The 17,886-nt window shown below is 32.0% G+C and overlaps 1 protein-coding gene and 1 long non-coding RNA gene across 2 annotated transcripts; both read right to left on the reverse strand.

Moving 5' to 3' along the window:
* Positions 1 to 6,015: 6,015 nt before the first annotated feature.
* LOC105116129 (protein YLS9-like) lies at positions 6,016 to 7,122 on the reverse strand. Its single transcript, XM_011013338.1, has one exon. It carries the CDS (start codon positions 6,906 to 6,908, stop codon positions 6,279 to 6,281), a length of 630 nt encoding a protein of 209 aa, XP_011011640.1. The 5' UTR covers positions 6,909 to 7,122; the 3' UTR covers positions 6,016 to 6,278.
* Positions 7,123 to 15,127: 8,005 nt separating this feature from the next.
* Positions 15,128 to 16,491, reverse strand: LOC105116130 (uncharacterized). Its single transcript, XR_840471.1, has 2 exons — positions 16,115 to 16,491; positions 15,128 to 16,074 (listed from the first exon to the last, which is right to left on the reverse strand). It is a non-coding gene; the product is annotated as an uncharacterized LOC105116130 (long non-coding RNA).
* Positions 16,492 to 17,886: the final 1,395 nt, after the last annotated feature.

Genomic DNA, 17,886 nt, shown 5'->3' on the forward strand with positions numbered 1-17,886 from the left:
TACTACTACTACTACTACTACTATTACTACTATTATTATTATAATTGTTATTGTTATTGTTGTTATTGTTATTGTTATTGTTATTATTGTTGTTGTATTATTATTATTATTTATAATTTGTACAATTAACCTCCCTGTGGTTTGACCCCGGTCTTGTTGGGTTATTTATTATTTCGATACTCCTACACTTGGGATAAGACATCAATCTTTTAGTCGTGTCACCTAACATAAAAAATAATGGGCTAACACTAACCTAGTATACAATAAAAAGGGCCAGCACTGGCCCGACATGAAACGGGTCTACTCCAGCCCGATATAAAATGAAACGGACAGGCATCGACCCAAAACCACATAAAACAGCCTAGCTCTAGCCCAAAACAAAATGGAACGTGCTAGCTCCACCTAAAAAAAATAGGTTAGAACCGGCCCAACATGCAAAATGGTCTAAGGCCAGCCCTTTAAAATGATAATTAGCTTATTACTGTGCACAATACATTAACCAACCAATTATTCATTAGCTGTAGAACGTGAATTGCTCACGTTCTACATGCCAATAAAAGAAAAGAAGAAAATGGAGCAGAGAAGGAAGGAAACTTACCCGGCTAGAGGAGGCACGACTGTTATCGTCAGTGTTGGCTCGTGGTGGTGCTCCTCCTTCTTCCTTTACTATCTTTGTTTTTCTTCTTTTTCTTTCCTTTTATTCTCCATTTTTCTTCTCTCTTCCCTCTCCTCTGTTGTGTCTCTCTCTCGATCTCTCTCTCCTCTTTTTTTCTCTCTCGTTCATCCTCTAGGGTCTCTTTTTCATCCATTTCCCCTGTTTTTAAAGGAAAAAACAACAGAGGTGACGTGGTTAGGGTGACTATTGTGTTGCCACCCTTCCACCACCCTTTCAACAGGTGGAAAATGGGTTGTGTTGGTGTTTTTCTAAGTCATCGAGGGGTTGGAAGTTGGTGAGAAACAGAGGAGAAAAAAAATATTTCTTCCCCTGTTCTCTGCTTGTCCAGGAGAAGAGGATGATGATGTCGTTCAAAATAGTACCGTTTTGAGTTTTTTTTAAACAATGAATGAAACAGCACCGTTTTGGTCAAAACATGTCGTTTCATTTAAATATAAAGGCAAAAAAAACATGTTAAGTTTCACTTTGGTCCTCAATTTGAGATTTTGTCAATCAAGTCCTAAAATGCAATTTTGATTTAAAAATCAATGCAATTGCATGCTTGCCAAAAATTCAATAGCGGCCCTAAAGTTGGCCACCTTTTTCACTTTGATCATTGGTGTTGATATTATATAATTTGACCCTCAATTGAGTAATAAACCTCCAATTTCCATGTTGGTCCTTGGTTTTAAATTTCTTCAATTAAGTCCTTAATTGACCTTCAAACTTTAATATTTATGCAATTAAACCCCTGATTTGACCAAATCAACTTCCAAAAATTATAATTTGACCCTAGAACTTTAATTTCTTCCAATTAAAGCCTAAATCAACTCCAAAATCAATTTTTCTTGCAATCAAACTCCTCATAAATTCAATTAAACCTTTAATAAAATTTAATTGAGTCCATAAACATATGATTTTGGATTTTTGTTACTCTAATTGAATTTTCTTTGTCAACAAGGCTGCCATCAGTAAATAAAATACTGCCAAATTTTAATGTTTATAATTTTAACCTCCTCAACCAATTTTTACCCATTTTTAGATTTCGCTGACATCCTTTGTTCACTACTTATATCGATTTGTTATATTTTATTATTTTTTATAGGAGACCTAAAAATGAGTTATGACAAGATGTCTTCACCTTTTGTCATAAGTGTTTGTACCCCCTCAATTTAGTGTGTATGTAACAACTTATGTTTCCATCCTTACATGCATTGAAAATGTCTTTGTTATTATTTTCATTAAGAACACATATTGTCTTTCCATATATAAAACCATTTACTAGCTATATTGTGGCTTTCCTTTACAAATGAACCAAAATATCCTAATTATCTACCTGATTTCTCAATATTTGGTGAGACTACCAATGCTTCAGATTCATTAAAAATGGTCTGCATCAATTTTTCACTCTACAACCTTGATTTTCCACACTATAAATGAATAGAGTATCCTAATTTTACCTTTCTTCAGGGTCACTAAAATCTCCACTTAGTGATTTAACACACGTAATTGGGCTAACATGCATGACTTCTTTTTTTTCTTCTTAATCTTCCTTTTATTTTTTTTTCTTAATTGATCACCACACTAACCTTTAAGATGCCTTTTTATTAGGCAATCTTTCTTTTTAATTCACCACTACTAGTTTCAATTTAAATATCAGCCATCAAACCATACTATTGCATCCAAAATGATCAAATTAGCTAGAAATAAGTATGAAATCATCAAAATTACATTCTAAATGGCTATGATATGATTAAAACAATCCTGGCCCGATGAATAGACAAAATTCAATCTCAAATCCAGTTGCATGTTAGATCAATTACACTAGATCCTAATGTTCAGCTCACAGCTCAACTTGGCTTGGCTTATACGACTTTACTCATAACTTGCTAATATGGATGGCAGGACCTATATTAAAGATATATCACCTGACTAGATGTTGATTGGTCGATGATGTGGCATACCAATAGTTCTTGTTGATGCCATGATGATCTAATTATGATGTCATCCTAATTTGGGTTAGTCATATAGGTTGGGTCTTTTGGTATAATGGTTGAGTCAACCCATTCAAGGAAATAAGATGCATGAGGTAAGTGGGGTGTATTGGCGCATATGGATAACTTTAATTTTTTATGTGCTAACGCATGTGGCTATGTTTCATGTCAAAATTTTACGTTGTTTTCACTAGCGTGCTCTTCTTTATCTCTTCTTTGTGGTGGTATATCCACAACATTGTTTGGATAATTTTCATTTTTAAATAAAGATCAAACACTACTATGAATAATGCTCTAATAACAACTTTTGAAAAACTAATTATATTCATAATTATTACTCATTAGAGGTTGAGCATGTAGATATAATGTTTAATATGGTTCGACAAATAGTTTATATTCATGGAGCAATGTATGTTATTAAAGATAAAGAAGGGGTACCCATTTACACATCTATAAAAAAGAAAGATTATCAACTCACATTTGTCACTCATACACTCTTTCACAAGGCAACAGAGTTGCGGTCATTAATAACCTTTTTCTTTTTCTCTCCTCACGTTCCTCTTTCAATTTTTGCTCATATATTCCTCTTTCAAATTTTGCTCATATATTGCTCTCCAATTGTACTTGTATTTATTGGCATTAATTGCAAATACTCTTACCAAACTTCAACTTAACTTTCTAAAAGTTGCAACTCTTATTAAATATTTTATTTTCTTTATTAATGGATGGTGTTGTTTATTATTGGTTGTTGCACGTATAAGTTGATGCATTCACATTAATAGCAACAAATCTAATACCTTTTATATGAATTTTTTTCTTCTTTAAAAAATTGTCTAAATAACATTATGTCGGGTAAAATTGTTTTCTTATGAATTTTTACTAAGCTTTTTTTAGTTAAAATTCTCTTTCCTTGTTTTTATATATATAACCATAACATTTTTATTCATAGCATGTGTTTTTGAATAAAAACTTATCATGAAAAACAAGTTTTAATAAAAAAAAGAAATATATCTTCATATTTTTTATGCAATTTCATGAAAAACATAGAGGGATAATTAAATTGAGATAAGTGTATAAACAAATAATAATTAAAGACTAAAAAGCTAGGAATTTTATTATTATGAGAAACTTCTTAAAAGTAATTATGCATACTAAGTTCTTATATAATTATTCTTAAATCAATCAATAACATCACTATAAAAAGCCTCTAATCTCATTTGAAAAGAATGGTATATCCTATGATTTTAATATATGATTCTAATTATTTTATTTGAAAATAATTATATTTTAGAATATTACAAAATACAACAATAAATAAAAGAATAAAATTGATAAAGAGCCAAAAGAGTGAAGCTTAGCTGCGTTTGGAGTTCAAAGAATGACGAAGGCATGACTAGGCTTGCAAAGTTATACCTGTACACTTGTTCTTAAAAAAAAAAGGCGGAGTGTGCCCAGCTTTAAAAAAACCAGAATGAATGACATGTTGTTTTTGCTGAGTTTTTTCGATCATTTCTAGTGATAAAAAAATTAGAATCAAAGTTTTTTGACCTTTGAAATTTAAATTCAACTTATTTTTATACATTTTTTTCTAGATCCTCCATATATTAATTTCTAACCCCAAAACACATTTTAATCAATTTAAAATTTTAAAATCACAATAAAGTTTCTAGATTTAGATTTATTGTTTTTGGTTTTATTTTTCTCTCTCTGTTCTTGTTGATTTGGTGGGTTGCTGGGGGCTTTTGGGTGATGGTTTGTGCTGGAGCTGCTGCCAGCGCTGTTGGTTGTTATGTATTGCTAGACCATCGATGAAGGGATGGTTTTGGTTGAGAAATATTTGAGAATGAGAGTCCCGTCGGTTGAAAAATGGGGGGAATTTGGGTTGGTGTTCGGTGAAGGGAGGGGACCGCGACGTGGTGGTTGTGGAGGATGATTGAGTTGTCAATTGTGCTGGGATCTATCGTCGCTGGAGATAATATTGGCAAAAAGAAAATGAGAACGAGGGGGTGTCCTCTCTCTCTCTCTCTCTCTCTACTCTCCTTTTTATTTATTTATTTATTTATTTCTGATTTTTCTTTTTAGTTTTTTCCACCCAATACATAAGAACAGACAAGGGTTATCAGGCGGCCAGAATACTGATAAACACAAGATTTTATGGCACATGACACAAGATTTTATGGCACATGAAAGCTGCAGAGAAGATCATCACTTCATATCATACCATCATATCCCTAGCCTTAAGAATGATTTGGGTGGACTGATTCATTAAAAGAAAAGAGCCCATCACTTTAAGAAATCGCATAAGAAAGTCCCTTTATATGACGCCATTATTAATTATTAGTAAGTAAGAGGTGGTGATATGGATGACAAGGACCGCCACTAAAGCCATGGAGACTCGTGCCCACCCCCAAGAACGCCTCGCCTCCTCCACCCTCTAATATCTTTAAAATCTCGCTTATTGTCGACTGGTTTGTATTACCGTTCAGAACCCCCTTTCTTTCTTAGCATGCGTTTGGTAGAGACTAAATTTCTCCATCTTGAAAGGCCTAAACTATTCACAACGACCCTTTACGCACATGTCCATGGTAGGCCACTCCATAGAAAAATCGTTTCACGACTTCGTCGACCCATCCATCAACTATTGTGGCGTGGTGTATTTTATTTTTCCACCGATTTGGTTGCTGGTCATGATGCATGCATGCTAGCTTATAATTAACTATTCTAATAATCTAACGGCATTTATTTATTTGTTTATTTTTAATTTCCCAATATGGTTCCTCCTTATTGAATTTTTTCCATTTGCAAATGGCCTCCTCACATGATAGATTTTAGCATAAGTAAAACGATTCACCTAATAGTCTAAAGTCGCTCAAAAACATAAATCATAGTAACATGCAAGCTCATAGTCACAAGTGCATTCACTCTCCCAAATTAATGCAACAGCTCCTTCGCAACACTGCCCAGCTAACATATCAACTTCCGCGCAGCAGTGAAACAGAAGAAGAATCGTTTGTATCTTAAAATCCAGATCAAAGGTATCTCTAAAGCAAATCATAAGAATTAGAAAAAGAAGATACGTATATAGAAGAATCGCTTATGGCTGACGAAATATTCCCTTTTCATAACTTTAAATATCCGACCGAAAAAAGAAGAAGAAGAAGAGAGAGAGAGAACAACAAGCAAGCACCAATAAAAACAAAATTGCGTTATAAAATAAAATAAACGATGGACAACGACTCGACAACCTCCACTAGACACTCAATTGTTTATCTTCATATCAACAAACAATTATTGACCTCGCATTTAATGCCTAACTATACGAAATAAAAAAAGAAATTGAAATAACACAACTTGCACACTCAGAAATCGTAACTTCGCTATTTGTTTCAATATTTCATGATTTTCCCTCAATTTATTCACTTTAGCAAAATGTACACTTTCAATTTCAAAGTTTTTCATATGGATCCCTTCGTGTATATATATAATCTATAAAACAGAGACAACGCCATCATCAATTCCATAATAATAATACATCAAATTAAACTAAAAATATTAAAGAGTGCCCAAAAAAGAAAATAGTAACTCAATGGCGTTATAGCGTTTTACCATCTTGAACTTGTATCATCCCTTCAAAGGCTCACACTGCATCTCGTTACCAGCTGATACTTAATGGCGTTCTCACCGACAATGATTCCACTAGTTCTGCTACCAAACTGAATATAAGCAGGACACCGAACATTCAAATGATATTTCCCAGAAATAAAGGTTCCAACTTTGAATCGAACACGACCATCAATCTTGATCATCAGCAACACAGTTCCTGTAGCTTGGTCTTGACTTAATGCAACTGAATTGTACGGAGCTACAGGCACGGCACTGCCGTAGACAAAAGGGGACCAAACATCAATTTCTTTGTGTCCTTGGTAAGAAGTAGGTATGGAAGTACGTAGAGTTATTTGTTGGTTACGGTATGTTGCATAAACATCGAGTTTATCATAGTAGATCCCGACTTTGTCATTGGGGTTGCGAGAGGATATGGTGACTTGGAAGTTGGAAGTGAGAACATTTGGAGATGAAACGTTGAAGGCGTAAACTGTAGCATCTTGGAGGATGAATTTTGGTTTTGAAGGACGGAGGATGGCCCAAACTAAGAGAATTATGATGAGGACAATGAGGAGAAAGATTAGGATTCCGGCGAAGATTCGACGGAAGATTTTTCGGCGTTCTTGGCCGTGGCTGCCGCAGTCTTTGGATGACATGGTGGTGGTGAAGTGAAGAGAAAAAGAGAAGCTATGTCAGGTAGAGTTTCTGAGGAAGCGTGGAGTTAATAACAAGAGAGGTAGAGGTAGAGAGGTTCGGTTCTTTGCTTTGTGAGGGGATGCATTGACGGTGCCGTGCGATAAACGCGTTGTGTTCGGGTTTATATTAAGATCTTGCAAGGAGTGGTGGCTAGTGCTTTTTCCTTTTTCGAGTTTGCGTAGTAGTGGGTGGGACTTGGGAGGTCTTGGGTTAGTGTTTGATGTAATTAATGAGATTAATTTGTTTACTCGAAATGTGGGGGGGCTTAGTATAAGGTTTGTATTTGTAATTAAAATTGTAACCCAAGATATATATTTGATAACTTTTGGTTCATAATTATTTTATTATTATTATTATTATTATTATTATACTATAAACTAAAATATGTGGGTTTTATTATAGTGATTCACAATAAAAAAAATTATTTTGATGTTATTCATATAAGTTATTTGTTTTTTCTTTATTTTTTTATCAATATTTTTTTATCATTTAATATTATATTTGTGTTTTATTGGGTTATCTCATTTTTATGATAAGAATTGCAGATTTGGTGGGTTAACTCAATTGGTTCGAGTTTTTTGCTTAATTAATATTTTTTTAATTTCATCATTTTATATTGAGTTAATTAGGAATTAGACTTCATAATTTATTTTATTTACTTTCTATTATGTTATTCTGATCTCATGACTCAGAAATTGTGTTTAACAAGTTAATTATGTTGACTCAGGTTATTTTTATTTTTTTAATTGATTTTTTTTGTAATTTTATCATTTAATATTGAATTATTTATTTTATATGGTAATATATTAATCTCATGATTAGGGATGCAACATTTGACATTTTAACCCTAGTTAAATCATGTTTTTTTTTCTAATAGATTATCTTAATCTCATTATCCAAGTTATGAGTCATTCAATATTGGATTTACTTTTTATTGGGTTGTCCACGTCTAGTGATATAGGTTGCGGCTTTAGGTTCTTTTTTAATTAAGTTTTTTTAATTTTATTCTTCAATATTTGGTTAATAGAGAATTAAGTTTTATAATTTATTTTGATTTATTTTTTATAGGATTATTATAGTCTTTTAACCCAATCATAAATTTAGCATGTTAACTCGAGTTGACCCAACTCAATTCAATATGATGTTATTTTAATATTAAAAAAACAAGATATTCTCTTAAATTTTTTTAATCAAATTATATTTTTACAAATTATCTGTGTCATTTTTAGATCTATAAAATCAATTTAGTTATATTGAATCAGTCTTTATATAATTAAAAAATCTTTCACTAAAAAAGATAAAATATTAATAATATTTGAATATTTTTATAATATTAATGAAAAAATTAACTTAAACCAGAGTATAACTCAAATTAACGGATTAATAAGACGGTGAGTGGTATAAGCACTTTAAATTTTGCTCATAAAATTGATATGTTTGAAAATGATTGTGCGTGTATATATTTTGAGTGCAAGTTCTTGTATTAGTATAGTTCACGGTTTCTATCTATCAAAATACTTTTTTTTTTTGAAAAAAAAAATTATATATACATATATATATATATATATATATATAGTCAACTAGAACTGAAAATTGGATTAAATATCTATTTCATCTAGTTAATTACTGTGTACGTTGAGACTCCGACATCAATCTGTCGTGTATATGGAGAAAATAGAATAGTCATAGCAAAATAATTACTATGTTGTCTTGATTATCTTCTCTCCTTTTCAAGTTATATTTATTGGCTACCGATTTTAATCTTTTAGGAAAATCCATGTATGTAGTTTACTGATAAATGTGTCCCAAATTATTAATTAATTAATATGCCTCATGTTCAATTTGTGTTTGAGTACAATAACATAAATAATTGGTGTTAATCTTCCTGCATTTTCCCAAAGTTTGGCCAATAATGCAAAAGGGTGCAAAGACCCCCGTGATAACTTAGAGTAATTTTAATATTATAATAGTGGTTAATTTTTAAAATATTGTTATTAAAAAATATATTAAAATAATATTTTTTTATTTTTAAAATTTATTTTTGATATTAGTATATTAAAATTATATAAAATCATCAAAAAAATAATAATTTAAAATTAAAAAAATCAATTTTTTAAAAATACTTTGTTAAGAAAAAAACAAAACAAACATGCATGATATTAGCTAGCATTCCTTTACAACAAAGGGAAGTTGCCTTTTTGTCAATCAAACTTGGGAAGACAAAAAGGCAACCAAATAAAAATAAAGATACCCAATACACAAATGAAATCTCAACCGTTGGATTTCATTCTTTCGTGATAGAGACTCCATTTACCATTTGTTTTTACCATTGCGCGTGTGGTTCAATCGACCGTCCCTTCCATCACCGATCAATGCCCAGAGTGACCTAGAAGGGACACGTATACCATCAAGAATACCCTTGGGGCCCAGTTTCCAATAACGAAGAAGTTGCCCATCTCCTCCTACCGACTTTTTGTTTAGGTTCCAGAATATACTTTATGGCCACCCGCCGAAGCCTAACGTGATTGCAAGGGAAAGGAATCGAAGAATTATTAATATAGCAAAAATTCACATAATAAATTAAGGTTTTATGGGAATAAATGCATTTGGACTCCAAATTGTGCTTGAAAGTTCACCCTTTATTTTCCTCCTCCTATTTACGGCTTAAAAGCTCATAACCCTTCTTGTTTTGTTTATGAGATTAAAAGTTCATAACCTTTCTCAACAGTTTCTTCTACAGGGAGGTATTTTGCCCCCTTTCCCTGAAGAAGTCGTCGGAACCTTCCCTAGAATGGCTTTTATTTGAAATTATCATCTTAAAGAGAGTGCTGGCCACCGCAATTAGAAACATAAAAGGCTTTTAGAATTGTTTACTGATCGATGTACAAGATGTCTAAAAGTGGTGGTTAAAGCTAGAGAAAAAGTGCTTCCACCTCCCACCAATACATGCAAAAGGCATATTGAGTTTTAACTTTTCTTTTTTTTATGAATTATTATAAATTTATAGTTTTAGTGTTGACTGTATATATATAATCTGTGGTAGCTAGCTGGAAGTAAAGACCAATAACAAGCGGTGGCTAAGATATTTAAGTGAACGGGGACCAAGAAATATGTTTTTATATGGTTTTTAATTCTATTCTCTCAGCCTACTAATACTGACGGCCATGAATTGCAGAGTGTAAGTCATGTTTTACAAGTTTTATTTAGAGTATAGGGATCTAGTTTGGCGTTTACAAGCCGGCCCGAGATACTATAGATATAAAAAGCAAAAATACCAATCACAATTAAAAAAACAAAATCTGCAACTTTAACATACAATTGAAATCTTACCATATATCCTTCCAGTTTCATGCTCTGTAAGTAATTTTGGGCAATTGGTATGAGATTTTCCAAAGACGTAAAGGAATACGAAAGAAGCTTGAAGATGCCTTTCCATGTGCTTGCACATATTCTATTAATTTTAAACCGTGGAAACAAACTCGGTATCCTTTTCTTTTTTTCTCTTTTTTTTTCCCTTTTTGGTACAAAATTTAGCTTGTGTTCGGTAATATATATCAAAATGTACAAATTTAATTCATGCTAAGAAGTAAAATTATTCACTTGTTGATAGGCATTAATTGCAATTTTATTCCAGTCAATTAATTTGTTTGTATCTTAATTAATTGTATAAAATTTAAAGTTAATGATAATATAAATTTTTAATGACTTTAAGAGAATTTATATTTGTGATTATTAAGGAGCAAATTAAAAATCTGATAAATTAAATTACCCCTATTATTCATTAATTGCAATTCTTTATTTTGTTATGTTATGTTATGTATGAATTTTCATATTGTTATCATTATTAATTACAAATTACATTTGGGAATCAAGGCAAACTGATCTGGTAGGTGAAGTTGGAGCACCTAAATAACAATAAACTCAACGATTTAAAGTGGCTTATCATAATGGAAAGAGAGAAAAACTCTTACTAAATGCTTCTTTCTCAATGTCTAATATAAATATGATTTGTTGACATCCCACCTAACAATATATCCCAAAACACATGCGTAGATATCCCCTTCTCACTTTTTTTATATTTAGTGTGCGTCATGATTTTTATGCTTAAAAATATATATAAATTATAGGTTTTTCATTACTAAAATTTTAAAATAGATTATTTTTGTAAAATTTAGAAAAAACTATATTATATATAATCAAATACTTTTAATTAAAATTATAGTTAAAACAAAATATAATTTCAATTAAAACTCATCGAACTACCCAACAAGCCCTTAACAGCGATCTTCAAAGCCCTAGATTGCAAGTTGAGTATTTTCAAAAAGAACGGCACACGTTTGTTTACATCTCACTCAACGTTCAATAATCAGATCGCCTAGGTAGCTAGGCAGTGCGCTCACATTTGTATTCAAAGTCCAAGAAATGTTGCGTGCAAATTTAAGAAAGTACCCATGTGAACCCAAGCCTTCATTTACACTCATTTAGTTATTTTTTTCAATTTCCTTGTCGGCTCGATGGAGCCAAACATATACTGTGGAACAGGTTCTCAGAAACTTCTGCTACATTAATTACTCCGATCGGGTTTTATTAAATCAAGGGTCTAAATTATTATTATTATGATGATATATATTCACTAATCATTACAATCTGTTGTTATTATGATATATATTCACTAATCATTACAATCTGAGAAACAAAATTAAAATAACCATGGCCTGACTAGCTCAAAAACTTACCACTTTCTTTAATCAAACAAGTCTGATCAATCAAATAAAATTTTAGTAGCTTGGCTGCCTATTAGGAAATACAAGATAAGGACAGCTCAAGTAAATGCCACGTGAAACTTTATCATGGAAAAAAAACACTTTGTTATGACATTTTGGTTAACTAATTACCATCTCCTTTCCGATTAAGAACCTTTTTAAGGTTGTGTTTACACTGGAGTATCAGTAAAATTGATTTATTCTATCTTAAATTATTTTTTATATTTTAAAATTATTTTAATGTACTTGTATAAAAAATATTTCATGGGATATTAGTAGACATATATCCCATATTAAATAAACAAAAAATATAATTAATATAAAAAATGATAATGAACCACCTACTATATATATAAAATTTAACAATTAAATTAAAAAATTCGATGAGTCATTACTTCATCTAGCATCATAGAGCTGATCATCAGGTATATTTTACATTTGTAATACATGGTTGGTGCATCTAATGACACATGTATATTTTTTTTTTACCTTGAACGAATTGACTAACCAACTAATTAGATTTATGACTACCCAACATATCAGATTAATTCACTCTATCAGTCATTAGATCGAGCACTTACTGAAGTTCTCAGAGTTATATATATATATATATATATATATAAAGAATTGTTTAATCTTTACTTAAGCATTTAGTTCTGTTAAAATATAACTAATCTCTGAACATATTGCCTAATCGTTTCATAATTAATGTATCGGCTGATGAGATACATAGAAAACTGGGAGAGGGTTGAGATAGAATACCACGTGCTTGATTCAGAGCAAGGGAATTTTAGGATTGGATGATAATTAAGCGCAAGTTAGCCATAAAATTGCATTAAGAAAGAAAGAGAGAAAGAAGCACGGCATGTGGCACACCATGATTGACTCCACAAGTCACGTGAGTGGGGAACAGGAGTAAATAGAGAAAAATGATGGACAAAAAGGGCCTCTGAATGAAGAAAATTTTTGGGAGTAAGAAATCATAGCTAGCTGGACTTTTTAAAGTTCACAAAATTACTGTGAATTAAATAGTTTATATTTATAAAAAATAACCATTGCTATAATATTAAAAACAACTCTTAATTATATTGCCCGACACCGACAAAATTCAATATTTATTTAGAATTATTAAAATTAAAATTAATAAGTTTTTTTCATTATTTTTATACAATAACAGGATAATTTAATAATCATTAACATTTTGAATCATAAAAGAATCCTCATTTGAGTGGTACCATGTACATGGGAGCTGCAAAGAGGATAGCCCGAAATTCTGTGTACTAATTCTGAACAAGAAGAAAGAAATAAAGAGAAGAAAGAAGCCAAAGGATATCCCTCTCCATGTACGTTTGGTAGCTTCATTCCATTGCTGATTAGAATATCCTCTCCGAGGGAAGGGAGGGAGGGAGGGAGGCTTATTCTCTTCTCCTTTGCCATATTGCAGCACTGACATTTAGGCTGATTCCGATCCCCATTGTTGTACTTCCGAAGTCCCTACAACGGATCTGCTTCGAACCTCTCAAATCCCCATCTTTTTAAGTTTCGAACCATGAATTTCAGAACTCTATCTTCGACGGCAGACTAGCTAGACTGATGTCACATTGTGATTTGTGCGTGGTGAGCACGCTGTGACTTCCTTTCTAGGTTTAGCTCGAGAATAAAGTGTCAAGATGGCAACCTGGCTAGTGAAAGAGACAAAACCTAAAAGTCAGGTTTGATCAGGAATAAAGGGCATCGGTGAGAACACTTGCTTGGTAGGGAATTATCATGGCAGACAACTCCAAACTGAAAAGGATCGGAAAAAATATATGGAATATAAAAGAAAGGGTTTCTTGGAATCCTAAATTATCTCTATCTTTCCGAGCCAATCAATTCCATGACTTGTTTTTGACAGTTCTTTTTTCTTCTTCTTAATGATCAGTTTGATTTGATAATCTTTTCCCTGCATAATCTTCATTTTAACAATAAAAAAAAAATAACATGTTAAGAAAGTAGTCATATTTACATCACACTTCATAAATCATGTAATAGTATTAAATTTCACGTAGAAGATAGTAGATTTTTAGATAATTATTAAATTTAATTTATTTGATGCAAACCCAAGATAATAAATTAGATTAAAACAGATGAATTTAAATTTATATTATATTTTTAAAAAAAATATTTGTCTAGACTAATAAAACAAGGATTAGATTTTATAATTATTGTTTTTATATTGACAAGTAAAAGGTTTGAATCCGTACTTCATGAGGGGAGGAAAAGGTTAATGGTAATCAATTATAGCTTCATTAACTATAACATAAGAGTTTCAATATATCACTATTCAGTGTTAAATCTAGCATCACTCTTTATAGATTTTTTTTAACTATATCATTAAGTTGATGATTGAGAAAAAGTATTTATGAGTATGATAATAATTATTTTTTAAAATATTTTTAATTTAAAAATTTATTTAAATAATATTTTTTTAATTTATAAAAAAATATTTTTAGCATCAGTATATTAAAATAATATAAAATACTAAAAATTATTAATTTAAAAAACTAAAATATTTTTTAAAATAAACAAATAGCTATTGTAGAATCAAATGGATGTTTTCTATCGCTATAATTATAAAATTACCCTAAATAGCGTGTTGTAGAAGCTCTTTGGATGTTTTTCGTCGCTATAATTATAGCTATTGCAGAATCAATTGGATGTTTTCCATCGCTATAATTATAAAATTACCCTACATAGCGTGTTGTAGAACCTCTTTGGATGTTTTTCGTCGCTATAATTATAAAATTAAAGAGAATGAAAGGTTGGAAAGTTAGAACTTCACATCAGAGGAGATCAGTGCAAAGCAACGTAAGAACATGAGGAGTCAAGAAGAGGTCATGATAATGCTCTGTAATGATTCTGTTCTACATTTAACGAAACAATAATTGAAATCTCCACCGACCATTTGCCTCGGCATTCAAACAATTGACATTTGTATGGTTTTTTTGCATGTAAGAAACAAACGGAAAGTAGAGAAGACTGAATGATAAGGATAATTTTGATCTCCTCAATGATTCAATCCCCTCTCTATCAGCTCCTATTTCATGTCCAAAGACTCTAATAATTCCCATATGATGTATAAATCACAGAAGAGTTTCGGTTTGCCATCAGAAGATAGAAACTAATCTGCTAATTCGGACTCCAATTCGCATCCAAATCCATTTGGAAGTTTCCTACCAAACATTCATCATGACAAACAATATTCCAAGACATGAGATAGAACGCCATCCTCTCTCTCTACTAATACAGCCACCAGGGTCTTAATCATGCCTTACTGGCGCAATATAATGTGGCCCGGTTCTTGTGATGGGTATCTCATCATGTTCATAGAAGACGCCTCAGGACCCTATCCTTAGGCACCACAGCTTTAAAAAAAAAAGTTAAAAGCCAGATCATTTAGGTAAGGCAAACCTATGACAGAGCAGGTTCCTCCCCACTTGTCGGGTAGACCATAGTGCAGTAAATGTCTTATTATAATTAATATTTAAAACAATTAAAGAACTTGAACTTGAAGCAATAATGGCGAGGGAAACAGTAATTTGAACAATGTTTGTCATGTTACTGATGTGAATTTAACCAGCGCATGTTCAAGTTCTACCCCAGCGGCATCCTTGGAGGTTGCGAAAGGAGGAGGCTCACCTGGTATTAAAATAAAACAGGTAACGAAAGAAGATCACTGAAATTAGAAGAGCATATATAGACTGAATTTTGATGAAGCTTATAGTTCTTCGATCCATGTGGGCTGCTATGAGCAACACCTGTATGAGAACTGAAAAATGAAAAACCTTTTTCAAGGATATGCTTTGATGCTAGGGTGCCACTAGTAACCAAACTTCCACTTCCATAACTATGCCAAGACCTCTATCTCGCATGCCTTCGGACGGAGCTGAACAGTTCCCTGTAACAGCACACCATATGATGTAAGTGCAGCAACGCTGAGGATAAGAATGAGCAAGAGGTCTCCCGCTCAGCAAGACCGATAGAACAAATAAATAGCACTAACCAACACGTAGACCAGATGAAATTCCCACTATGATCCAAATAATAATATAAAATAAAGACAACATGATCCATATACAACAGCTCTGTCCCTCAAGTTCTGTAGCATCAATTGAATATGCAGATAAATTGCCTATGCACATATTTATCACAAATATAAAGTCATCCTTAAAACAATAGCAATGTACCAAGATTTCATAGAACAGATACATAGCACTAACCAACACGTAGACTAGATGAAATTCCCACTATGATCCAAATAATAATATAAGATAAAAACAACATGATCCATATGCAGCAGCTTTGTCCCTCAAGTTCTGTAGTAGTATCAATTGAACATGCAGATGAAATGCCTATGCACACATTCAATTAAACATGCAGATGAAATGCCTATGCACACATTTATCACAAATATAAAGTGATCCTTAAAACAATAGCAATGCACCAAGAATTCAAGGTGCCTCATCAACCAACTGAATAGATGGCGCGATCGCATTGATAATAATATTTGTAGCTCATCTCAGATCTCCACTCTAGTAAATGTCCTAGGCCATCTGGCTTTATATTGTGCTCAACAGATTAATTTTCAGTGCTTATATTACAGATGGCTGGTTGATTTCGGGATGGAATAATTACTGTAGAAAGGATGTTTAAAGACATTCCACTTCATATCAGGGCTATACAAAAAAAAAGAAGAAAAAAGAACTTGGCATGGCAATCACTGCAATCGCAAAATTAGAAGCAAATCAAAAATAAAAATAAAAACTTGGCATGACTGTCACTGCAATCGCAAAATTAGAAGCAAATCTTCTAAAGCAGCAGGCAAGGGTTAACCAAGCTTCAGATCCCTGCGCTCTTCAAACGCAGGAATCAGAATTCCCACGTATATGCACACCAATCAAGATTTATGAAATGCATTCACTAGAATTTTAGTTAATCTGAATATGGGTAAAATGAAAAAATGAAATGCTGGAACAAATACCAAAAAGAGAGTTGAAAAAACATACGGAATGTTGCAAGCTAAAGCCGTTTCTACTTTCCAATGCAGCACTGTGCCCGAAGCTTGTTCATGTGGACAAAACTAGCATACACATCAGCTGTGAGAGCTTCTGATAAGGACTTTTCTTCATCCATATTCAAGAAACCTGACATGCATCTTCTAGTAAGAAAATATACAACAACAAAGGTGAATTTGGCATTTTGCCAACACGTCAGAACCCTTATAGAATGTTAAACTGATCTAAAATTATTCAACCATAAGGCACAAATACATCCATTTTGACTGCATCACATTATCATCATATCATAGCCTACCTAAATTTATAATTTTAAAACAAAAACAGGATCAGTACCAACAAGAAAAATGTGGCGAAAAACTTATAATACATACATGTTTTGGTTTCACAAGCAATAATTAAGAACTAGCAATATAAGGTGTAAAGTCTACTTATTCAGAGAACACATTTCAGAAAGCGGGGCACCAGTTCTTTCATGTATCAAACAAGCTGAAATGGAAGAAATCTAAAATATCAATGAAACAGCAATCATATAACTTGTACAGACATCATTTCAGAAAGCTTAGACACAGTTCAAAAACCTACATAAGAACAAACAGGGGATACAAAAAGTCGAATTAAGAACTAACAAATATATATGATTTTGAAAGATGTAGTTCCGTATGCTAACTTTACCTTGATTGTTTGATTGGTATATTTATACATGAATGTTCAAATAATTGAGTTAAAAGCACTAAATTAGGCAGTTCCTCAAATCTCAACTCTAGCAAATTCCGAGACACTAAAGAAAGCAGGCTTGCCTTTCAAAAGGTTCAAAAAAAAAAAAAAACTAGAAAACTAGCATTTACTCTTGACATATGAACATGCATTTCCTCCAAACCTCAACTCAAAACTCTCTGACCAGAAAACTAGCATGTGTGTTCCAAAAAAGTCTATTTACCACTTGACATTAACAAGAGTTTTACAGAAAAACTCGTAGCCTGATTGAAAAGCTCTACTTGCTATTTATCCCCTAAGGATATTTATCTCTTCTTTTTTTTAGTTTTTAATATTGGCTTAATAAGATAAATGGGATCCACGTGAGAATTGTATTTTTAAGATCATTCGTATAAAAACATAAT

Source organism: Populus euphratica, unplaced genomic scaffold (assembly GCF_000495115.2).
Source record: "Populus euphratica unplaced genomic scaffold, PopEup_1.0 scaffold863.1, whole genome shotgun sequence".
NCBI classification, from domain to species: domain Eukaryota; kingdom Viridiplantae; phylum Streptophyta; class Magnoliopsida; order Malpighiales; family Salicaceae; genus Populus; species Populus euphratica.